The sequence below is a fragment of the Eubalaena glacialis genome, chromosome 15 (genome assembly GCF_028564815.1).
Source record: "Eubalaena glacialis isolate mEubGla1 chromosome 15, mEubGla1.1.hap2.+ XY, whole genome shotgun sequence".
Taxonomy (NCBI): Eukaryota; Metazoa; Chordata; class Mammalia; order Artiodactyla; family Balaenidae; genus Eubalaena; species Eubalaena glacialis.
Window position 1 is genome coordinate 87,957,700 of NC_083730.1, and position 18,804 is coordinate 87,976,503.

The 18,804-nt window shown below is 56.6% G+C and overlaps 1 protein-coding gene across 26 annotated transcripts in view; it reads right to left on the reverse strand.

The window, feature by feature from the left end:
• Positions 1-18,804, reverse strand: part of NCOR2 (nuclear receptor corepressor 2) — a 223,007-nt gene that overhangs the window by 111,990 nt on the left and 92,213 nt on the right. For all 26 annotated transcript variants that reach the window (XM_061169327.1, XM_061169325.1, XM_061169328.1 and 23 more), the window contains 2 exons: positions 9,910-9,966; positions 2,940-2,992 (listed from right to left, as the gene is read on the reverse strand). In XM_061169327.1, the coding sequence (XP_061025310.1) occupies positions 2,940-2,992; positions 9,910-9,966 (110 nt within the window). The remainder of the gene's footprint in view (positions 1-2,939; positions 2,993-9,909; positions 9,967-18,804) is intronic.

Sequence of the window (18,804 nt, forward strand, 5' to 3'; positions counted from 1 at the left end):
AAGTAAAAAGAACAAAAATCACAGAACACTTCCTACACGCCTGACACCAAGCTCAGCACCTTCAGGGATAGTAATTCATTGAATCTTCAGCAACCCATCTCACAGATGAGGCAACCAAGGCACTGGTAGTAAGTGACTGGCCACACGAGCCAGGTGCCTGGGGCTCTCAACATGCCCCTGGCCCATCAGCTCCCAAAATTCCAATCAAATCACTTCTCAGCATAAACTTCATCGTTGGCCTCCCTTCGCACAGATAATAAAACCCAGCTCCTCACCAGCTCTGGGTGATCTGGCTAGCACCTTCCTCTCCCTCACCTACCCCCTCGGGACATACCCGCCTGCTCAGTCCAGCCCCAGGGCCTTTGCACTGCCTCTTCTACCTGCCTGGGGGGCCTACACTCCAGCTTCTGCACAGTCCCCGAATGTTACCTCAACTGTTAGGTCCTGCCCTGATCTCCCTGGCTAAAGTACCCCCTTACTTTCTCTCCCATCACCCTGTTTGCCATCTTCACAGCATTTTTTAAAGTAAATGACTGCACTGACTTAATGATGACCACACTGAAATTAAAATTACAGAAGTGATTATGATTTCAGAGGCAAACTATGAAAAAAAATTAAAGTTCTAAGAAGAAATCAGTTCAAATAACTTGCTTACAGATACATTTTTCTAACATAAAGCTGACCACTTATAACAGGAAAAATCTTAAAATTATTTACCTCTATGTTTTAAACTTAAACATCTGTTCATCTGTGACTTAGATTTGGAACAAATTTCACTAGGCGGTTACTTACATAGCCAAAATGTACTCTAGTAGACCAGAGCCATCCTCTGATGAAGGTTATGGGATATAAAAATAGGGCATTGGTTCAATAAGCTTATAGTTGTATTCTACTTAGAGATGTAGCAGTATCTTGTTTGCTAGTATTATTTGTATGGATACCTTTTTCCTTTGTTGTTTGGATTCTATGGCTGTTTTTATAACCTGAAATCATCCACATTATTCAGCTTAAAATATTACTCATTTTCAGTTTAGTGAAAAAACTTATGTAAAAGTTTCAGTGTAATAATATTGCTATCGAAATTGTTATGCTGAAAGGAAAAATAAAACTAGGTATATCAAAGCATAAAGAGCTTAAGATAGCTATGTGACCACAGTATTTTTTATTAGCTGATGTTTTCTTATTCACTTATTAACTCACTTGCTTTCTGTCTCCCCTGCTAGATAAAACTTAATGAGAGTATGGGTAACTTTGTCTTGTTCACAGCTGAATCCCCAGGTCCCTAGAACAGGGCCTGGCACATAGTAAGTGTAATAAATGTGTATTGAACGAATGAACGTTCCCAGCAGGTTTGCCCAGATGAGAACACCTCACCCCCATCCCCTAAACCAGCTGTGACAGGTCCGAAAGGGCCCCTTGTCCTCACCTAACATCCATCTGGGCCTCCCCCACCCCCAGCAGTTGTCCCCACGGTGAGGCAGGTCCCAGGAAGCTTATAAAGGACTACGGTGGCCTGATTGGAAAATGAACCATGTAAAGTTGAGAGGGATTTGGTACCCGAGCAGCGAACACACTCTAAGGCCAGACAAAAGCACAGGCCACATCGGACACAGAAAGCCTAGCACTACACCAGGGCTCCCAGTACAGGACACTCCGCAGCCCCTGCCGGCCACAGGCTGAGCGACGACCGGCAATACAGGTGAAGAAGCATCCTTGGCAGGTGCTCTCGAGCCCAAATGGGCCAAGGACCTTGCTGGCAACACGGGATTTTCTAGGTTGCTCCATCAGCGACTCGGGGGTGGGTGGCTGTGTTGGTCACCAGAGCCTAGACTAGTCACTCGAGTCCAGAAACTACAACAGAAGGGACCTCCGCAACAACTAGTCCAGCGCCAGGGGAGCTTGAAAACCATCGGGAGGTTTGCATGCCTCCAGGGATGGGGAGCTCACTGTGGCACGTCCACCCTGCAATTCCACCCCAAGGAAGCTCAGACAGTCACACCAAACTGGACTGCCCGCTGGACCGGCTAAGCACCGCCCTCCTGAGGTCACACAAAAACGAACCTGGAACAGTTCGATGACCGTGATCCCAAAGGGTCTGCCTCTAAGCTAACAGTCCCGGAGTGCTCGCCGCCACATGTCCCTCCAGGGGCAAGACCCCTTTTACCTTTTGGGCTCCTGGATAACAACATGAGGTAATATCCCCTCCTCAGCCACAGCATCCCCTATGCTCCCACTAATGCATCCCAAGAAAAAAGCCAGCCCCCTTCCGGCAACCACACCTCCAATACCTGGCTCCCAGCTTGAACACATAAAGTCACTGGTCTCCAGCACAGTCCGGCTGTCCCTGATCTGCCAGCTCAGCCCACACCAACTGTGGGGGGCACTTCACTGATATTTTTTCGCTTCTAGCATCCATCTGGGAAAAGGCCCCGTCCCTGGGATACGTCATATTGGCCACTCCAAAGCCTCTGGGTCTGGATTAGTGCTCCCAGCTGCTCCACACGGGGCTGTGCCACAGACGGACACCTTGTGCAGACCACAGGACAGTCCCGAACATGCTTACATCAGAGGCCAAACCATGGGCCCCTGCTTGCTCCACGGCCGCCCCCGTCACCTTGAGCTCACTCTCCTCCACCCGGCAACTTCCTCCTGCTCAAACAGCCCTCCTCCTCTATCTCTCCAGAGCTGTGCGTGCAGTTCGCCCACCCTCCCCAACCCAAGGTCTGTTTCCCAAAGCTTCACGGGGCCACCCCCTCTGCCCCTCCCCTGGCCTCGCAGGCCTCTCCATCCTAGGCCCAGAACTCTTGCCCAGATTGCCCCCTTCCATCCCCTCCTCCACACCTGGCCCTGGCTGGGAGCCCGCTGGGAACTGAGAACCCACATCCCACCCTAGGCCCCCACCCCGCTGTGCATCTGCACGGCTGCCCACAGGTACTCACATTTTGATGTTCTCATGATACTGCCTGGTGTCGGAGGGCTGGTTGTACAATGGCTGCAAGGAAAGAGACAGGGAGGCGCGTCGGAGCCGGGCCTGGGCTGTGGGCAGCCGGTGCGAGCTGGGCCGGCTACTACCCCACTGCAGAGCCCTGGGGCCCCTCAGCCGCAGCGCCCCAGGCCCTGGCACCAGGGAGCCGTCCACTGGTGTGAGAACCAGCTGCCGGCAGGCATGAAACGGAACACGGGGACCCAGCCCTCAGGCCCGGCCAGGAACAGGCTGTAACACTCTGGGCACAGCTGTGGGTACCATGAGCCCTCACCGCAGTGGCTGCCATGGCTGCTCTGCAGGTCACGGGGCAGGGCTGGCCTGAGCGCCCAGGGACAAGCACACACATCCCAGGGAAGCTGAGATCAGCAATGGTCTTGAACGGGGAAGACTGCCAAAGAACCGTGAGATGCCCCGTCACCACCGCTGACCGGCAGAAGACAAAACAGCCAAATAGTGCCAGGGGTTGGTGAAGATGTGAGGAGACTGGAAGGCTTGCACATGGCCGATAGAAACGTACGCAGGTACACGTGCCCCAGAGATGTGAAAGGATGAAGACGGGTGTGCCCTACGACCCCCTTCCCCTCCCGCGGAAGCCCTGGAAGCGGTCGGGCACTGTGTCCCGCCAGGAGATGGACGCCAGAACGCCCGGACCGCATTGTTCATAACAGCAACGCATCAGAAGCAAGTTAAGTGTCCACCTTCAGAAAGAGGAAGAAATAAGTTAGGACGTGTTTACACCTTGAAGACTACACAGCAGTGAGAAATGAATGAACTGGGCCCACATACAGCAACAAATCTGCAAATGAAAAGGAGGAAGTTGCTGCAGTGTCTGTGATGGGGCAAGAGCTGAGCTCGATGTCGTGTTATCTCCTGGCTGGATGGCAGCGCTGCAGTTAGGGGCTAACCCCGGGGTTCGCATCCCGGCTCTGCCACTTTCCAGCTGTGTGTCTCTGGGTGAGCTACTTAAGCCATCTGTGCCCCAGGTTTTCATCTGTAAATGGGGTTAAACTCAGAGAGTTGTGAAGATCAAAGGAGGTAATGCGTGCAAAGCTCTCAGCCCAGCGCCTGGCAGACTGAGAGCTCCAAGAAGTATCAGGGTCATTATCACCATCAGGGTGCAGTGACTGTATTCATGGAAGCAATTTTTCCTGCCCTGCCCCCCCGTACCCCCTCACACCCTTGCTTTGGCCAATGGGACAGATGCAAACTTCATGAAAGCAGACGAGGCGTTTCTGCTCTTTCTTCCTTTCTTGTTCGCCTGCCCCCACCCAACCCCCGTCAAGAGACTAAGTGTAGCCTGGCAGAGAGCTGCATGGAGGACAGCAGCACCATCCCAGCCAAAACCGCAAGCTGCCAGCTGACCTCCCAGCTGCCCACGGATGTGAGTGACCTGAGCCCAGTCGAGAGAAATTGCTCAGCTGACTTCTACACTCGTGGGAAACAGCAAAAGGTTGTTGTTTCAAACCACTGTATTTGGGGCTGGTTTGTTACACAGCAGTCGCTGACTGATACAATTACCATCCCCATTTTACAGGTGAGAAAATCTAGTCCCTGAGAGGTTAAAACATTTGCCTCTGGCTGGTAAGAGATGAGCTGGTACTAGCATCCTGCCTCTCAGCTCCAGCCCTGGAGGAAGGGGTTTGCCCTTTCTCTGCTTGCTCCCTTCTCTGCGTGTCCCCCTCTTTATGTCTCTGTGTGTCTCTTTTTGTGTTGCCCTCTCTTCCCTTCCCTCTCCCCTCCTTCCCTCTCTCTGTCTCACACACCCACACAGGTAGCAGGAGCCTCCCAGACGGCCATGGATGACTGTGGTACAAAAACCAGGTACAGAGTGTGACGGGTCAGGCCGGGCAGGTGAAGATGGAGACGTGGTGTCCTGAAGCCTCAGGGCAGGGCCCCGGGGTGAGGGAAGAGGGCACGTCAGGCCCCACCCTTGAACCTCTCCCTGAGCATGGACCTGAATACACCTCCTGACATCATTCCAGCCGATGGGGACCACCCACGAGCAGCACGGCCACAGGTCCAACCTGCTGTGTCCCCAGGGACAGGCCTCCTGCTCTCTGTGGACAGGGCGGGGTCCTCAAGGAGGGGCCTCTGCTGCCCTGGGAATCGCAGGCAGCCTTGGCTGAGGACAATGGCACCTCTCTCCCGGTGTCCCCCAGGTTCCCTCCATGACAATTCACCACTACTCAAGCAACTGCAGGCCCCAAGTCCAGCTACTCCCCCTGGGATGGAGATGCCGCCCCATGGCTAGCACAGGCCACGTCCCGCCACACTGAGTCAGCTGCCCTTCCAAGGTGCTTGGCTCAAAATGGGGAGGTTTCCCCACCCCCACTCTGGGTGTCTGAACAGGAAGGCAACAGGAGAGACCACCGTCAGACTCACTGCAAAACTTCCCAACCAGAGAGGGGCAAGATGTTACTGCACATGGTGGAGAGCCCACATCTCAGGACAGCAAGGAGCCCTACAAAGGTGCCTGTGCTGAATTCCAGGGCATCAAATGCCCGTGTTTAACCCCAGGTGACTCTGCGTCCGGTCCTTTACGTTCCTCACAAGCCAATAACACACAGGCCGCGCGGGAATGAGTATGGCTTAAAGGTTCAGTTTCCAGGAACAGATGGGCCCCAATTTCACTAGCTGTGTGACCTTGGACACATGCCTTCAACACTCCAGGACTTGGTTTTCTCATATGGAAAATGGGTGTAGAGCAAATAGGACCTACCTCACTGGGCTTTCGAGTAGCCCAGGAAATGTCAGACTTGGTGACTCAACTGCTTTTTTTTTTGCTTTTAAAGATGGCAAAGTCTCCACGGTCTAAGGAGGCCAGGAGGGGCTGAAGGACCACATAGAGAGTGGTCCTTCAGCCCCCGGGTGCCAGTGATGGGCGGGGGGCGGGGGGGGGCGGCCTGTTTCTACAAAATGGGATGGGCCAGAAAAGGGGAGACTGGCTTCTGGGAGGGCAGCGGGGTCCCAGCCCGCCTCTGACCCGCCAAACTCGCAGGGGAAGGAATCACTTTCACCCTCCAGCCCTGCTGGGTAAGAGGAGGACACAGCACCCTGCCCCTCCAGGTGGCCTTCAGCAAAAAGCCAGGAAGAAGTCAGAGAACACTGTGGGGTGCGCTGCCTCTGACCAGAGGGGCTGTCCCCCAAGGAGGCACTCGCTGGGCATTCTTTGAGGTACACTGAGACCTGGGCGGGAAGGGAAGGCTCTGGGCCCAGGGCGGCCTCGGCTGGCTGGCTGTTGCTATGGTGACAGGCTGCCGCCTTGGAAGACGTGTGAGTGGGTCGGGGGTGAGGAAGGATCATGACACCTCCTTGGCTGGTGCACTGCTGAGGGAAGGGCAGGGCCAGAGGGGGTCCCCCCTAACGCCCCTCCTCGCCACCTGCAGGCGGGGGAATGCACAAGGCCAGGCAAGGCCTCCTTCTGTCCCAGGAGGCATGTCTCCAGTTAGCGGCCACGCGGCCACCTTGGCCTTCACACCCACAGCAGCTTTCTCCGCCACCTCCCAGGTTTCCAGCCCCCACCAAGGGGACACGAGACCTAAGAGGGAAAGTCCCTGCCGTGGACCCCAGAGGAGCGAGGCTGGGGGGCCTAGGGTACCAGCAGGAAGGCCCGCCCCCTCCATGCCTCCATTTCCTCCTCTAGAAATAGGGGCGCAGCCAAATAATCGGAGGGAGAAAGAGCACAAAGGGGAGGATGTGCCGGACTGCAGGGCCCCAGACAGAAACGACTAAGAAAGAGGAGCTGGGCCTCGGGCAGAAGGAAGGAGGGTCCCCTCCAGACCTGACGGCAGGCAGCCGGCGGGCGGCCGAGAAGAGGCGGGTGGCCGAGCTGCTAGAAACGGAGTGTCTGCGCTGGCCCTGAGCCCTCCGGTGACACCGCGTTCTTAAAATAACACCTCTGAACAGGAAGGAAACCAGTCCTCAAAGCGGCAGGGCGAGGAGGCGGGGGGATGGGGCTGCCCACACCCTCGCCCCCGCTGCCCGCTCCGGGCCAGGCCTGGTCCCCAGGGCGCAGGGATGGAGGGCCGAGCCGCGCAGAGCCCTGCCTGGAGCCGTCCGCGCTGTTCATCGTCTTCCTCTCCCGCGCGGGTTTCTCCTGGGCCCAGGCCTCCCCACCAGGGAGGTCACGGAGCACTCATCACTGTCTTCCTCGGCTGACTGTTCCCTGGGCTGCAGATGTGAGAGACCTCCAGGGAGCTGGATTCCCCGGGGTGCAGCCCAGTGACCCGAGACCCGGGGTGAGCGGCACCAGGCCCTTCCTCCTGGCCTGAGCTCGGACTGCTGGGTGGCACGAAGCAGGCCCTGCTGAGGGGGCGCCTCAGAGCTGCCTCTGCTTGGAGGACGCCTCTGGTCACTCGGGCCTTGTGGTAACCACGACAGAGGGCAGACCAGTGCAGAAGTGGTCAGCCACAACCCCGTGGGCTCAGCACACCTCCCCGCTTCATCGCGTGCTGTGTAACCCTGGGCAAGGCCCTGCCCTCTCTGAGGCTCACCTAGAAAATGGATGGTGACACTTCCACGAGGCCTGACACACAGCAGGTGCCCTGTCGATGTGAGGCCCCGCTCCAGCCCCACTGAAGGCCACCAAGCCAAGAGCCTACCGACTTCCAGAGCGCTCCGGTGACAGCCACACAGCCCCACCAGACCTCGCCTCCTGTGCCACCAGCCTTGAGGAAGCCTCTACTTTGAGACCACCAAGCAGAGGACAGCCTCCTCACCCCCGGAGACCCAAGAAAGAGTCACTGAAATTGTGAGCCCAGCAGACGCCCTGCTGCTCTCAGCGGCTCCCTTCACACTCCAACCCCCTACTCAGGAGCCTCCAGGACTCATTAGGTCAGGAAAGGGGAAAGGGCGAGCCTCCAGGTCTGGAAATGGTCGGGTGACGCCTCTAGGCCTGCCAGCCCCATTGGCAAGAAAGGGAAACCGAGGTGAGCAACAGCTTACTGGTGGGAATGGAAAATAGTGGAGCGACTCTGGAAAACCGTCTGGCAATTAATTCCTCAAGAGACTAAACACAGAATTAACACGATCCAGCAGGTCCAGGCCGAGGTATCTACCCAAGAGAAAGGGAAACACACATCCACATGGAAACCTGTACATTAATGCTCACAGCCACTTCCTTTATAATGTCCGAAAGCTAAACCAACCTAACGCCCACCAGTGAATAAATGCATAAACTAAATGTGGTCCATCCATACAATGGAATACAATTCAGCCATAAAAAGGAATGAAACACCAACACAGGCTACCTCATGGATGAACCTGAAGAACAGCATGCTGAGTGAGAGAAACCAGACTCCAAAGGCCACGTATTGTATGATTCCACTGATACGAAATGTCCAGAATAGGCAAACCCACAGAGACAGAAAGCAGATTAGTGTTTGGTTGGGAGGGAGGGGGAGAGGAAGGGGGGAGGTGGGAGGTGGGGGGATGGGAGATAAGGAGGTGATAGTTCAGGGAACAAAGTTCTTTTTGAGATGGTGAAATGTTCTCAAATCGATTGTGGAGATGGCTGTGCACATCTGTGAATACACGAAAAACCACTAACTTGTACTCTTTAAATGGGTGAATTGTATGGCATGTGGATTACATCTCAATAAAGCTACTTAAATTTTTTTAAAAAGAGGCTGCTAGAGACATCCCAGAAAGCATGCCCAAAGGGAAGCAAGGCCGCAGGCTGGGAGCCTGTCCCCCACCCCAGGAGAGGCACTGGGCCCTGCCCCTGAGCCGCAGGAGCCCCCCACTCCCTGTCTGGCTCTGCCCCGAGAGGACCTGGGAGCGGTAGGCAGCCAGCTGCTCACAGGTCCTCAGTGGCCTAAGCAGACGGACCCCAGGCTGAGGAGCAGCTGCCACTGCAGAAAAAACTCCGGAGCAAACAACTCTTCCCTCCTAAGGGTCCACGACACTCAGTGCTCACCACAGGCCAAGTGCTGCGTCAGTGAGCCTTTTCCCCCACACCAATTCATCGTTCCCTCATCAAGATCCTCGGCTTCCCCATTTCACAGATGAGAAAACCGAGTCCCTTTCCCAAGGCCACTCGGCAAACACACAGTGAAGCCAAGTTTAAAATTAGGCTCCAAATGCGTCAGATTTTTTTCCACCCCACAGCCTGCACACGCGCACACGCACGGGGATCCCTCGCATCCATCCTATGTGCGTGTCCCCACGCGCTGCCCCCGTGGCTCTGCACCCACCCGCTCAGTGGGACAGTGACGGTCCCAGGCAGGTGGGCACTCTGGCCATTTCTCCCAGGACTCCAAGGCCACCAGCCGGGAGTTTCAGTGCTCCCTTGTTTCCTATCTCTGGTGACACATAGGGTGACGGGTGCCTGAGAGAGAAAAGGCCTGAGTCTGCTTCCCAGCTCTGCTGCTGACATGGCATCTTCCCATCAGTAAAATGATACTGACAACAGTAATAATAACAACAACAGCAAGAACTAACGCTCAGCACTTACTCTCTATCAGGCTTTACAAAACTTAGTATGGTTAATCTTCACTACAACCCAGTGGGATGTGTGTTATTATTAGTCCCAGTTTACAGATGAGGAAACTGAGGCACAGAGAGGCTAAGACACCTGCTATTAAGTAGCAGATCTGAGGGCTGAACTCAGAGGATCGGGCCCGGAGTATGGGCTTTCCACGATAAGCTATAGGCCAGATGGGTTGGACTCCAGCTGGGGAATCTTGCAGCCCGACTGGCTGGGCTTGGGAGCATAGCTGCAGTGCCGACGCGCCCCTCCTCACCCCCAGTGCGGCCTGCCCGTTGCTACCTGCCCGCCCCTCTCATCCGAAGGGTGGATCTCCTGCCCCCTTTCGAGGACAGGGCAGGGCTTGGCAACAGATGACTTCTCCTTCCCTTCACCCCCCCCCACCGCCACCCTGCCCACCCCCTCCCAGAGCGCCCCACCCTGTTCCCCAGCTCACCAGCTCCACCTGGGGCCCCAGGCCTTCCAGAATCCGATGTGCAGCCTCGGCCTTCTTCTGCAGGGTGATGGAGAAGAGGAGGAATTAAAAAAAAAAACACCAGCAGACATACACACACACACACACACACACACACACACACACACACACACACACACACACACACACACAGCAGGCAGCTGCCCAGCCCAGCACGCCCATCCAGGCCCAGGGGCGGAGACGGGGCTGGAGAAGGGTCCCCCTACAAGCCCTCCCGGGGCTGGAGACAAACACAGAGGGCCTCAGCATCCCCGCAGTGGCCCTGGCAAGCCCGCCAAGTTTCGGTTCGAACAAACGCACCCTGTTCTCTGGCGCTGGGCCCCTGAAGCCCCCAGCCTGACGCCCCCCAGGGCCCGGGGCGTGCACAGCTCCTGCAAGGCCCGAGATGCCTTCCTCTGCCTTGGAAGCCGGCTGGGTGTCTACAATTACCTCAGCAGTGAGGGGGGAGGAGGAGGGGGAGGGAGTACGAGATAGAGGCGCTGGGAGATACCCTTTCTAGGATTCTTGTATTTCACAATCATGTGACTATTTCTGAGCTGCCCTGGGGCCTCCCCGCCTCCCCACTCACAACCCGGACTTATTAGGAAAACAGGAACATATGGCAGAAAGGGCTTAGCGGCTGCGAATTCAACAGGCTGGACCCCCGGGGTCCCTGGCCGTGAAGGCGGACATTGTGTCTGGTCCAGGTCCCCAGGCAGGGACCACAGGGCCCGCTCGGCCGGGCCAGCCTGGGGACGGGGTGGGCAGAGAGCTGTGGAAGGTGATGACTTCAGGGCGGGTCTCTGTCAGATGGAAAGCGGGGTGCCCATGGCGCACATGTGGGAGACCTGTGCCCCTCCTGTGACCCAGGAAAGGCTGGGTGCTCCTGACTCAGCCAAACTCGGGAAGACCATCCAGGACTCAGCGTGGGCTGGCAGGACAAGCCAAGCAAGACACCATCATCAGGTCAAAACCGTCTCCCAATGATCCCCAAATCCAGACCCACTAAACGGGGGTGACCCAGAGCCCTGCTCACAACAGAATTCGAGGCCCAGGCTTCGGGTGTCGTAGCAGGGAGGAGGGGTGCTGAGGGCCAGCCTCACCCCCTCCCCCAGCCCCCATGACAGAGGGTAGGTATGTAGGTGGGCTCAAGCTGGCACCTAGAACTAGCTCCGCCTAGAGCCCTGGGCCCAGCCCACCCAAGAACAAGCCATGATCTCGGCCCCCTTTGTGCAAAGCCAAAACCCTGAGAGCAAGCAGCAGCCTCAGAGTGTGGCTGGGGGCCGGATAATCAGGGGGCAAATGATTATTGTAATGATTGCCATTTTATTGAGAACCTACTATGAGCCAAGCACTGAGCACACGGCATGCATTATTAATATTTGAGTCACACATAACACGAAGTCAGGCAGATATAAGGAGTATCCCCATTTTACAGCTGATGAAACTGAGGCACAGAAAGATGATGTAAGGAAAAGTCCTTTTTCTGATCTCCAAGCTCCAAGAGGGGAGAAAGATATGGGCTGGTCCCATCCAGGGCCTCCACTAGGCATGGGTCCAGCGTCTTCTATTGGGGAGGGGGGTGCAGAGTGGGGGAGGTTCCAGCCTGACCACCCCAGCCCTGGCCACACCTCAAAGCCAGAAAGTGTCATCCATGGGGTACCAAAGATGGAAGAATTCCCTAGCTGGACCAAGTGAAGGACTAGGTATAGGGTGAGGAGGGAACAGGGTAGCTTCCCAAACATTTGAGCACCCACTCTGTATTAAGCACCAGGGCATGAAACAAAATGAATGATATCGGCCTCTGCCTACAGTGAACCCAGTCTAGTGGGCAGTTGGTCATGAGCAGTGATGGCAGATTAATATGCTCAGGCAGGAAAAGTACGTGTGGTATACGGGGGAGGCATTAAGCGGGTCAGAGTCACTCTCTCCAGAAAGGTAACAGGAGGGATACACAGCTGGGTTTTGAGGGATGAATAGGAGTTTGTGTGCATTTATGAGGCTCTGTCGGGATCAGCAGCAACTGCCCATCTAGATAAAGGAATGATGCCAAACACAGGAAGGACAGGGCTGGAGCGACTGGGCCACTGGAAACTGCTGCATCACACAACTGGGCCTGGGTCTCAGATCTGGGACCCGTATAGGGTCTCTAGAAGCCTGTGTGTGTTGTATGAACCAGAGTGGATTCCATCTTCGACCACATCTTCACTGTCTCAGGAACACAGGCACCTGGGGAGGGGACTTCCTGTAACCTCTGGAGAAGAGACCAGGGAGGAGCCCCTTCCTTACCTGCCAAAGCCACGGGGAGCCCAGGCGACCAGGTGCGCCCTGAGCACCAGCTCTCCGTCATACACCTGGTGTGAGAGTTCCTTTGCTCCCTAACAGACCCTCCCCCAGGCTCTGCTCTTAAGCCCTGAGTGGCCCTGGGGCCTTTTAAGACAACTCAGTTTCCAAAAGGCGGCACACCTACGATTCACCCAGAAGAAACCTGCCACGGAACAGTCCTAAAGATGCCACAACACTGGAACACGGGACAGCAGGGCGGCCAAGAGCAAGGCTACACGGCCAGCCAGCCTGGGCTCTGATCCACTTGCCAACTGCGTGGTCTTGGGCAAGTCCCTTCACCACCGCTTAGCCTCAGCTTCCTCATCTACGAAATGGGGATAACATCAGCACCGCCCCATGCAGCTGCTAAGAGAATTAAATGAGCTGACACACGTACCGCGCGAAACTCAGGCTCTGGCACACGGTGGGAGCTAGGTAAGGGCTGGCTGTTGTTATTATTGCTGTCAACAATAACGACAAGGCCACGGCTCACACCAGGTGACCCCCTACACGTGCCAGGGCTGGACCCTCTAGAAGCCCCATCTGTGTGGATTCCTGCAGGAACCCCCTGCGGAAGGTTCTAGCATCAGCCCCATTTACACACAAGGAAGCTGAGGCTGGGGTCACACAGCCGACCCAAAGTACGCAGCTCAAGTGGCAGCTAAAGGCTGGGACAGGCAGGCCCTGAACCGGCACCCCACCTCTTCACGTCTTCGTGGGGACACTTCTTCCACTTCGTGCTACCACACTCCCGCTCCCGGCTTCACGGGTCCAGCTTGTAGGGGTGTGGGGTGGGTACGAAGTCCGCTGTCAGCTCCCGGGAGCTGGCGGGGAAGTCCTGCCTACTGGGCCCCTCCCCCGGACAGGCAGTGCTTTCGAGAAACACACATCTGTCCAGCAGGGGCCCGCGTCTGGGAGTTCACCCGGCTCTAACCCTCGGCAAGTCGTTTCACCCGTCTGGACCTTAGTCTCCCCATCCGCACGACAGCCGCGTTCACCCCGGGTACCAAACTCCCAGGACTTTTACAAGGAAGTTCTACGGGGAACAAAGTGTATGCTGTCACTTCTTTCTTAATGTCCCTCTTCAAATGGAGGGGAGGCTCCCCCCAACACCCTGGAATGGAGCACGGCCACAGATTCAGACCCACACTAGAAACTCCCACCCGCTCGGCTGACGGCTTCTCGCCACCACGAGAACCAAAGCCAAACTCTTCGCCAGGGCCCACCGGGTCTCCCACAGTGCCTAGCCTTTGGGAAGTCACTGCCTGAGGTCACCCTGCTCAGCTGCAGGGGACAAACCAGGAGCACAAGCCAACAGGAGGGGACAGTCCGCCCGCCCCTGGCTTCGACCCGCCGCCAGGGCTCTTGCCTGACACTGGGGGTTCGGGCTGGCGTCTCACTAGGGAGACGGCACTCCTCCTGCTGGGGACCCCAGGGTCCGAGCGGCCTGGCCTCCTGGGGTCCAGAGCACCTGCGGCACGAAAGACCTTAGTCACCTGCGCAGACAGGTGCACGCAAGCCCTGTGGACCCACATGACCAAATCCTATGTCTACATCTATAAAAGCACAAACATATACACACGTGTGCCACATCAGGCAACTCACGCACACACGCCTTCACATACGCATGTGTACAGCATGCACAAATACACCTGTGTACCCAAGTGGACACATGCACGTGCACAAAGTATAAACACACACTCACACACGTGCCCCATGCAAGCCACTTTGCGTACACGTGCGCACAGCCACTCACGTGCCTCTACACATGCCACATAGCTAACAAGTGTACCCACAAACACCCGGGCGTATCCATGCACACATAACCACAGCCGTGCCCCACACGTGCTGACCCAAACACACGTGTATCCACACGCACATATATATGTGCATGGATGCATATATGCATAGAAGTCACAGGCTCTACCCGTGCTGAGCCGCACACACAATTTGTACACATATGAGCACAGCTTTCCACAGTTATACACGGACCCACACACACGCGCACGTGTACCCCCCCAAACACACACACACACACACACACACACAATCCTGGCTCCTCTTGGGCACGGGGACCGGACCTCACCCTGACCAGCCCCCTGGCCGGCGCCCCGCCCCTTGGAGCCCCCATTCTCGCTCCTCAGCTGCCTACTCCAGCCTGAGCTCCAGGCCTCACCCTCCTCTTCTGCAGAGTGAAGGCAGCACCCACCCACCCAGGAAGCCCGGGAGCCCAGCCTCTATCTCCCTCTAGGCCCCGCTGCCCACCCCTCCACGCCGCGTCCATCTGCCAAGCGCTACAGCGTTTCGGGGAGCAGTTACCCCTGAGGCTCGGCGTCCTCATCCATACCAGCAGCCGGAAGACCCCTTCCAGAGCCCCCCCGGGTGTGTGACGGAGACGACTGAGTGAGTGAGGCGGAATTCATGGACTCCTGTTCACAAGTCCGTTAGGACAACGCTCCCTGTATGCGCAGGAATTTGGAGGAAGCCCTGGACTCCAGGAGCAGCTAGGATGGCCAGACGCAGAGGCAGAGGCAGAGGCAAGGGCCCGGCTCGGGACGGGGCCTGAGCCGCTGCTCTGAAAGCCCCCAATCACGACTCGGGTGGAAAGGGAGTCTGAAGCTGGGCATCAGGGTGCCTGGACCCCCAAAATGCTCTACAAAATGCTTCACAGTCTTGGTTATTACCAAGAGAATTATTCGTCTTTGTCCTGCTTAGTCATAATCACACTGGATAAAAAACTTTACTAGTAAGATGCTGAAAATTGGGTCCTACTCTCTGATTTCCTTCTCACCCCTCAGCAATCAGAGGGCCTCCATGAGTTCTGCTTCCTCACCATCTCTGGACAGGCCACAGTCCTCTCCACTGCAAATATCCTTCTACCTTTTCCCAACAGAGCCCATTGTGCAGACCTAGCTCAAGTCTCCCCCAGGACATCTACCTGGATTGCCCACTGCCCTAAATTCCTAGAGTACCAGCGCTGTTCCGATTGTCCCTTATTTACACATCCTTCGCTAGTGCTGACGAGTGCTGCTTGTGTTTATTTTACCCAAACGCCAAGTGTGAGCATCCTCCCAGACCCACCAGACCTCCACCTCCCACCCCCGACACATTCCCTTTGAAGATCAATGGAGACCCCCCTCCCCTCTGTGAGCCTTCGCCTGAGCTGTGACCCCCGCGCCCGAATGCCCTCCTCGGGGCGACGGCCCACCCACTGCTTCCAAGAAGCCTTTCCCAGTCCTGGCCCTGCAGTGCCCGTTCCTGCCCCTCGGGGCCTAGAAGAACCCTGTCTCCTGTTCTGCCATCTGCGTGCACCTGCCCGGCCCCGCCCACGCAGTCAGCCACCCCCCCCCCCCGCCCCCACCCTGTGCGCACTGATGCCTCGTCCTTGCGCCCCGAAGGGATAATGAGCCAGAGCCCAGTCTGCAGAATAGCCAGGCAGGCCCTGCCCGGCGGGAAGCTGCATTTTCCAGCCGGTGGGGCATTTAGAGACAGACCCTTGTGTCCGCCTCTCAGAGGAGCCAGCAGGGAGGGGAGGAGGATTAAAATTTAATCCAATTGATCCCCCAAGGGGCAGTAAGTCCTGGCTGCTCCTGCCCAAGGCATCTGAGGGGCCTCCTGCCCACTCAGCCGCCGGCCCCTGAGGCTCAGCCCAGGCAGGGGGACCCCCGCCAACCCTCACTGGGGGCAGAGGCCAGTCCCCACAGCCCCCAAACCAGAGGACTCTTCCGGAGGAAGAGTCTCCCTACCCTCTGCCATTCATTCATTTGTTCAGCACACATTTAGTAAGCACCTACTGTGTGCCAGGCACTGTTCTAGGTGCTAGAGATATAGCTGGGAGAGCAAGACAGAGATCCCTGTCCTCACAGAGCCTCTGTTCACAATAAACACAATAAACAAGAAAACATGAATTATGTCCAGTGGGAACAAGGGCAAAGGACAAAATTAAAGCCAGGGAGAGGAGGTGTTGACGGTTTTCAGGATTAAACAGAGGGTCAACATGGGCCTTGGCTGAAAAGGGGACATTTGAACAAACAGCTGAAAGAGTGAGAGAGTGAGCCCAGTGGGAAAAAGGAGCTGCGGGCAGAGGGTGCAGCCAGTGCAAAGGCCCTGAGGCAAGAGCATGCCTGCATATCCAAGGAAGTACAAGGGTCAACTGGGCTGGGGCAAAGTGAGGCCACAGATGAAAGGAAAGAAAGGGGGATCGGGACCATGAGGGGCAAATTCCTCAGGTCCTCAGTGCGCCTGCATGTGGTGGCTTGAGTGTGATTATGTCCCCCCATCAGAAAGCCAACGTGAGTGGGCTGGGGCCGAGGTCACCACTGCACCCCCAGTGCCTGGAACAGTGGCAAGCCCAGAGCAGATGTTCAGTTACGTGGCTGCTGAATGAATGAATGAATGAATGGACAGGATAAGTGTGATGCGCCCGGCGCACCTGAACTTACCAGGCAGAGGCCTGCTCTCAGAATCCCAGGAACCAGCGTTGGAGTCCTAGCCCGCCACTCACTAGCTGAAAGGCCGCGGGGAAATTACCCAGGGCTTCTATTTCCTCATCTGAAAATACGGAGTAGGGGCGCTGAGGGAAGGCCAGGGACTCCCACTTACTGTCAGAACCCCATCAGGATGAAACCAGCATAAATGGGCACAAAGCCCCCAGCCTGAGGTGCTGGGGGGGAGAGAGGACAATGCCTGTGCTCTGGGACCCCAACTTGGTAAGCACCAGCCCAGGGTTGGGGGCACAGGCTGCATAGGCCCGGCCAGCCTCCGCTCCACTGCCTCTGACCTCCTCTTGGGAGAAGCCCCCTCCTCTGTCTATTCCCTGGGGCAGGGTGGGGATGGGGCTGACTCCACCCCCAGACTCCAGAGGTTGGCCTAAGACCCAGCCCTGACCAATCAGCCTACTCAAATCCACTGGCTGAGAAGTGAGCTTGTGACTCCAGCCAGCCAATGAGAGCCAACCCTGGGACTGATGCTGAGACATCTGGGAAGAGTTTCCCACCTGGCCTGGGAGAGGTCAGTGGGCCTAGAGCTGCGGGCAGTCATTTCTCCAGGTCCTGGGAAACCCCGCCTGGGAATGACACTGGCACAGAGAAAGCAGAGGTGGGGACAGGGTGCTCCCAAACATCTTCGTCTGAGCACCTGAGTCCACACATACTTGAAGTAAACTAACACCAACTTTCATCGCAAGACTCAATAACCCCTCTTCAGCCTCAACCAGTCTGAGCTGAGTTTTTGCCTCTTGTACCCAAGAATCTTGACTTCCTGGACCCTTCCTGGCACAGCACTTCACAGTTTACAAAGCCCTTCCAGTCACTGTCTCAGCCACATCAACTCTGTGGCCTCAAGAATGTGGCCAGGGGGACTTCCTTGGTGGCGCAGTGGATAAGAGTCCGCCTGCCAATGCAGGGGACATGGGTTCGAGCCCTGGTCTGGGAAGATCCCACATGCCGCAGAGCAACTAAGCCCGTGCACCACAACTACTGAGCCTGTGCCCTAGAGCTCATGAGCCACAACTACTGAGCCCACGTGCCACAACTACTGAGCCTGCGCTCTAGAGCTCGTGAGCCACAACTACTGAGCCCGCGTGTCACAGCTACTGAAGCTCGTGCGCCTAGAGCCCACGCTCCACAACAAAGAGAAGCCACCGCAATGAAAAGCCCGCACACCACAATGAAGAGTAGCCACAGTTCACCGCAACTAGAGAAAGCCTGCGTGCAGCAACGAAGACCAACACAGCCAAAAATGAAATAAATAAATTTATTTAAAAAAAAAAAAGACTGTGGCCAGGACCCGGGACAATGGAAGGCCTGGAAGTGAAATAAACCACCCAGCTCGTGAGGGCCCAGGCTGGCCTGGAATCCAGGCCCACCCGCCACCCTCCCTCACACAGAGCTGCAGAAAATCAGGGCAGGAGGAAGCGGGGATTCTGGCAGGGGGACCACCCAGGGTAAGACCTGGGAAGGGGCGTCTTAACTGCTGCTGAGGGAGGGGGAGTGCTGAGGCCAAGGAGCCAAAGACCAATCAGATCTGTAGCTATAGCTCTTTGGGGAGAACCTGGTGAGACCCGGAGGGAAACCCCCCAAATTACTGCTTAGGCAAACCCCCAGGGAAGTGGGGACGAGTGGCTGGGATGGAACGTGGAGCAAATTTCCCACAGGGGGCACCAAAGGCCTGTGCCTTCGAGTCTGTCTGGCTGGGGAGGGCTGAGGGCTCCAGCCTGCTAGAGTCTGCCGGCCCCCAAAAGACTGAGCCCCCAAAAAGGGCCAAGGGCACTGTGGTGACATCCTGGGCAAAGCCATCAACTTGCCACCACAGCTGCTGGAGGGAACTGTGCCTGCTCTCCCACCCAAGGATCAGGGAGGACAGGCAGAGGGGCTGCCTGGAGTGACAGATCCAGGAGCTCTGCCTTTGTCCCCTCTACCACAGGCTCCTGGAGCCAACTCAACCCTGGCTCCGATCGCCAGGCTCAAAGCTCACTTGCTGTGCAGTCTCAAGTAGGTCACCTTCCCTCTCTGAGCCATGGCTTCTTTATGAGTGAAATGGAGAGAATAATAG